The sequence below is a fragment of the Ursus americanus genome, chromosome 29 (assembly GCF_024610735.1).
Source record: "Ursus americanus isolate L20-20 chromosome 29, mUrsAme1.1.p, whole genome shotgun sequence".
NCBI lineage: Eukaryota > Metazoa > Chordata > Mammalia > Carnivora > Ursidae > Ursus > Ursus americanus.
This window is the reverse complement of record NC_142155.1, coordinates 22,231,582-22,237,581: the sequence shown is the minus strand read 5'-3', so window position 1 is coordinate 22,237,581 and position 6,000 is coordinate 22,231,582. Positions and strand designations below refer to the sequence as shown.

General features: G+C 38.4%; 1 protein-coding gene across 2 annotated transcripts in view; it reads right to left on the bottom strand.

Annotated features, from left to right (window-relative positions):
* Positions 1-2,383: 2,383 nt before the first annotated feature.
* Positions 2,384-6,000, bottom strand: part of HMGCLL1 (3-hydroxy-3-methylglutaryl-CoA lyase like 1) — a 189,099-nt gene continuing 185,482 nt past the window's right edge. The window contains exon 8 of one of the 2 annotated variants that reach the window (XM_087856997.1): positions 2,384-4,899. In XM_087856997.1, the coding sequence (XP_087713123.1) occupies positions 4,798-4,899 (102 nt within the window). In that variant the 3' untranslated portion in view covers positions 2,384-4,797. The remainder of the gene's footprint in view (positions 4,900-6,000) is intronic. The other variant, XM_045802732.2, reaches the window with a different exon arrangement.

The following is a 6,000-nucleotide window of genomic DNA, read 5'->3' as shown; positions in this document are numbered from 1 at the left end:
GGTGTATATATGTTTCCATTCTTGAGTTTAGTCATTCAACATAGATTTTAAGGATTTTCAATAAGCTTTGCTGTCAAACTGTTATGAGACAAATCCTAAAGAATGACTAAGGACTCAGGAAAAAATTAAGAAATATATTTAAAAGACAGAGTTCAGGTAGAATGGTTTCCTTCCTTAAATCCCCAAATGTCTGATTTAAACTCATTTCTATTTTTCTTTTTCTTTCTCAGTAACATTTCCTAGATAGCTGCAGCGCCAGGCCTGAGCAACATATTCTGAGACTAAGGAAGTAAAATTAAAGAAGGTGTAGCAAAGCCCTCGTTCTCCCGGAACATATATTTTGTTGGGGAAAGAAAGACCATAAACAACTAAATATACAAAGGGTTAAAAATTCTATAGGAAAAGTTAAACAAGTTAATATGAGAGAAAGTAATTGAGGCCTTTCTATAGACTGGATTGTCCACAAAGACTTACTAAGGAGGTGATACCTATGCTGAACCTGAGTGACAGCCAAGAAGGAGCCAGGCTAAGAGCCAGGGAAAGCATTCCAGGCAGATGGGATAACCAAGGGACAGGACCTGAGGTGGGTCTGAATCTGGCTTGTTCGAGGAGCAGAGACCTTGGGCTACGGCATAATGCATGAGGGGTTAACTGGTACAGGTATTTTGAATACACAAAGCTTCAGACACCCGTTAGACACCCAAGAGAAAGTATTAGACAGGCAAGTGCTTCTCAAACTTTAATGAGCATATGAGTCCTGGGATGGAGCCCGAGAGACTGTATTTCTCACAAGGTCTCAAGCACTGACAGTCCTGCTGGCTGCAAAATACATCTTGACTGGTGGGGATGTAGGCAGATTTGTACTTCTGAGTATATCGTTAAACACAAAGGAGAGAAGGAGGAGACCAAAACATCAGAGGTAAAGGACATGGGACCAGAGAGGAGGTGGGACGAGCATAGAGTGGTCCCTAGAAACCAACAAGTGCTTCCAGGAGGTGGAATGTCAAACGAAGTGGTAAGGATAGCACGAGGACAGATACTTACATGTGAACTTGGCACGCAACAGCCCCTGGAAAACTTGGAGGGGGTAGGATAAATTCTAATACAACTCTGGTGGGTTTCAAACTTTACCATTCTTCCCCAGCCATCACTCCACCCCCAACTAATGCCCGAAGATCTCACTTCCTATCTGCATGAAAAAAAATTAGCAGGATCACCTACTTTCCCCTTAAAATGCATACCCCTCAACATTAAAACTTCTCCTGTTTCCATCCTTTGCTCCTGTCTCAGAGAAGCTAAACATGGTCTTTCCTTAGGGTTAACTCATCTGCCTCAATTCCCCCACCATGTCATCATAAAATGTGTTCCCACCAGGTTTTTTTTCTCCACCACTTCACAGATCTGTTCAAGGTCACCAGGGACCTTAGTTGGTCTATCCTGATGGGTTATTCCCCTCTCAAATGACCGTTTAAGGAAGGGGCATGTAATGATTTTCTCAATGAAACATGAGAAGTTTGGGATGGGGGTGGGAAAATATTCTTCATTGCTCAAAAAAAAAAAAAAAAAAAAAAAAAAAACCATTTAGAATAAAACCCTCCACAGCTGCTGAGCACTGAGTAGAATGTGAGGCTGGGAAGTGTACCGACCATCTTGTGACCCTGGGGAGCAGGAGCCTGATGGTGAGCCAATACCCTGAGACAAAAAAGAGGACAACACAGAGAAACTTTCACCTGGAACATAATTGAGCTACTGAATCCAGTGATGGTGGAAAAGCAGTAATCCTGAAACACTGAAGAGAATTTTTCTTGCTGAAGCCTATCAAGTTAAGGCTTTTTATTTGCAATTTAGAGCGGCCTAACCGGACTCCACCATAGCATGTGCCTTCCCTTTTGAGCTGCTTAAGGCAGACAATAGCTTCTCACCCCTCTCTCCTGCCCTTTCCTCCCACCTTTCTTCCTACCCCTTCCATTCGTGAACCTTTCCTCCCTGTGTCCCTCCCTTGCCCAATATCTTCCTCCCTTTTTCCCTGTCTCCAAAACTATTCTTCTAACTTCTGGGTCTACCCCACATGGTACAAAACTTATATCTTCTAGCCCACAAAAACAATTTGCAGATGGTTATTGGTATTCACAGCAATTCCTCACTTGCCTGTTACTTCAATTCAGATCTCGGGCTGGTGCCCAGGCTTTCATTTTATCTCTTCTTGACAGTTCTGATAGGGATGATATTCGTGGCTAACTTATTCAATGTTGTATAACTTGTCACTCTCATATCTGGAGTTGATCAGTTTGGAGGTATGGGATGCACATAGATCGAAATGAATGGCCATATAAGTGCAGCTAAGAAGGAAGTAAATGTTATAGTAATCAGAAAAACATAAAAGGGCATCCTGCATTTTCTCAACAGTTACCATTTATTTGCTTTGTGAATTTCATGAATCCAGAACTTAGAAAATTTGTAGTTTTCAGAGGACTACATCTCAGTTTTCATCTCTAATAGGTCATCAACATAAACATGTGATAAAATATGTTACATATTCTAAAACACAGGAAATTTTCCTTAAGGGCAGATGTCATAAAAGATTGTTTTGATAAGTATTTGAGTAAAGGTCAAAATTGCTTTGCCATTCTTAAGCCTCTCCCCAAGGTTAACTCTGGTATGGGTTTATGTGTGGATTGTTGGGGTAGGTCCTACAGTGACTCGAAGGTTTCCTGGTTAGTTGATACGTGGCTTTGGGGGGGGATTCTGCCTATGGACTTCAGGTAGTTTTATGTGCTTAAATGATTTTTTCCCCCCAAACCAGAAATGAAACTTGAATCTAGCAGAAAGGATTAGATGGCTTGGGTGGGGAAAGGATGACAGATAACTAAACCATGAACTTTCTTGTGGTGAGTGTGAATAGGAAACATCGAGGTAGTCTTGGAAATGAATCTGTAGACTGAGATGTGGCTAAGTGTGTGCTAAGCTGCACCCGGGGTTTCGGATTACTTGCTCTGCCTTCTGGAGAGTCCATGGTTTGTATTTCAAAACAGCAAATCCTGGCTGTTTCTATAAGCATTTTGCATCGACAGATCCTTTTCCAGATAGCTCAAAACTAAGAACCTCACAGTTGAATAAGAGAGGAAAACCTAGAAGATGGGGTACATATCCTGCTGTGCACACTAGGGCAGGTACCCCATTACTGCCCCACTGCACAGGGTTGTGTTCTTGAAGAGAGACCCACAGAGATATAACAGGTAGATCCTTAAAGAGCTGTCATTTTGTTTGCTCCCTGCACTGCCCCCCTGCCAACACGAACCCAGATGCAAAGACTTACTCAGTACTCAGGATAACAAGCTCCTGCTCCAATACCCATCACAACCTGATGAGTTAGCCTCTTTTGTGGGAATTTAGTGTGGTTTTGTCAATTACCAATATGCTTCCCTTGTGAGTCTTGTTATGAATATCTTTTAAGTTAACTGAGTTATAATCAGTACATCTCATATTTTCTTGAATTTCTTTTTATTTCAGTAGTTGTGATGAATATTTAAGAGAAAGTCCACAATGCTCACTTTGATATTTCAAGTTTAATTCAAATTTATTCAAAGATAAGATCACTAAGTATTACTGGAGAAGTCTACATAAATAATAGAACTGATGGTTCAGACCTGCATTTAATAATTCTGTCCCCTTATGATTTGCATAGGTTACAGAATGGTTTTTTCTTAACATAGTCTTCCTGCTCCTCTTCTCAACTTTGATATATTAATTTTTGTTATTTCTGGCAATGATTTCTATTCCAAGAGATAAAATTTCAGTCATTTCAACATTAAAAATAACCATAAAGTCAACCAAAAAATGTGATTTAATCAAAGTACCCTGAATCAATGGAAAACAGTTTTTTGTTTCTTTCCATGAATTAAAAACTGCCTTAATATTCTTAGGATCACAGTTGACCTTTGGCAATTTGGATGTGATCTGAAAATTACCAAAGTGGATTATAATTGAGATATATATATCTACATATATCCATCAGTCTATTCTTAGCATTGCAACTGAGACATTGAGATGAAAGTCGGACCTTATATTTTTGAATAGTTGAGTAACACCATCCTGGGTTTTTACTAAAACTGATGAAAGAGAAAATATGGTAAACTGGATGCATATAACAAACATGGGAGGTTGTAATGTTTCCAGGATATGGCATCTTGCCATTGACCACAGCCTCTTGGAACAAGATAAAGTCACTGAAATAGTTAACAGATGTTAGCCATACTAGAAATATAAAAGTTCTATTGCTAAAAATTATGTACGGTCAGATGGAGATTTGGCGCTTGGTCCATAATTTAACTGACTTGGCAAATGGAAAGTTGAGATCCAGAGGCATAATGCATAATATCACGGCCACACACTTTGCACACTCTGCAGGAGCTCATAAACTACTGACAATATGTATACTGTGCTAAGCCAGCTTGATTAAGTATTAACACAGTATTTGATACTTAGGGAAATCTGAAGTCAATTTTCACATCTACTAAATTAAAAAGTTATTTCTATAAGAGCAAAAGAGTAGACTTTTCTCTAAGTTCAAAAGCATGTCTACAAATCGTAGTATTTAGCTTCAGCTTCATTTTACCAATGATGGGTACTGCTTTCCACTGATTTGGTAATATATCCAGTAATAGTCTTTAAAATTCTATTTTTCCCCACTCTCGTCTATTCCTTCACATTTCAGAACAAGTTGACAGTAATGATTTTCAGATGAGTATCTGTAGCTCTAATGGATCTTCTCAGCCTTGAGTCACAAGTTAATTCAAATCAAGCATTGAGGGAGGCTTGTGCTACTTTAGAGTTTGTGGTTTTATTCACAGCTTTGCAAATAAAGTCCCCAGCTTCCATCACTTTGTAAAGATTCACACCCTGTTAAGGGAAAGAAGAGATACCAGGTGGATTAGGAAGAAAGAAGACAAAACAGATTTCATTTTATTAGTAGTTAATTAACAGTTTGAAATTACTAAACAAAATGTTACCCATTATTGACTTGAGGGTAACATTCGTCTTCTTCATGAATCACATAATCAGCATTTTAGATTTTTTTTATTAAAGCATATCTTGAATCTGACTCTTAAATGATATCATAGGCTAGCCATACCTAGATCAAAAAACAAACAAAAAACACCTCAATGTAATTCAGGGTGATATCTAAATTCAAGGAAGGACAATAACAACTAGAAAGAATCTACAAGATACCAGTGGAGGGCAGTTAAACTTAGAATGGTTTAGAGGAGTTCATAGATAAAGACTTAAGAAAAAAACCTTTTTACTATTAAAAACAAAAACTTGATACACCTATGAGAAATACAGGAAAAGTAAATGTATAATTTTGTTGGCATTTAGAAACACTATTGGTATGATATTGAAGGAAGTAGTTGTAGGTCAAATAAAATGAAGTAGTATTTAATACACATCTGGAACTTGTTTGCCTGGAAACCTGTACTATTTGAAAGCATAAACAGGATCAACAAAAGCTTAGGTAAATCCATGAATGACAGATAGGCAGGTGGGTATGAAGGCCAAGTTCAGGGCATGCTCCTCATCTCTGGGCTTGGTGTAGCAAAAGATCCCCATCAAGGTCTCCACCCAGCACCTCGGCTGTCACTAGAGGGGATAGAGCATTAGGTGGGTTACCCAGAGATTTGCCCTCAGGTAGCATTTCATAAACTCCTATGTCTTGCCTCAACATGGACTAGAAACGATGTGAACTTAAAATTGAACAGACTCAGACTTCCTGGCTCTTAAGTAGTTCTTAATATTTATGTTAGTCTGTCATTTCCTTAAAAGAGAAAATATAAATACAGGACCGTTTCATAGCAATGATCATAAGGAGATGATCATTTTAATACAGTCAATTCTCTCTAGAAACTTTGAGAGCAATGTTTCCTTTGTAGTTTTTCTCTTTTTGAGAAGTACCAAGAAAATTATTTTGTGAAATGATACTTATAAATGATTCTCGTTGCCTTT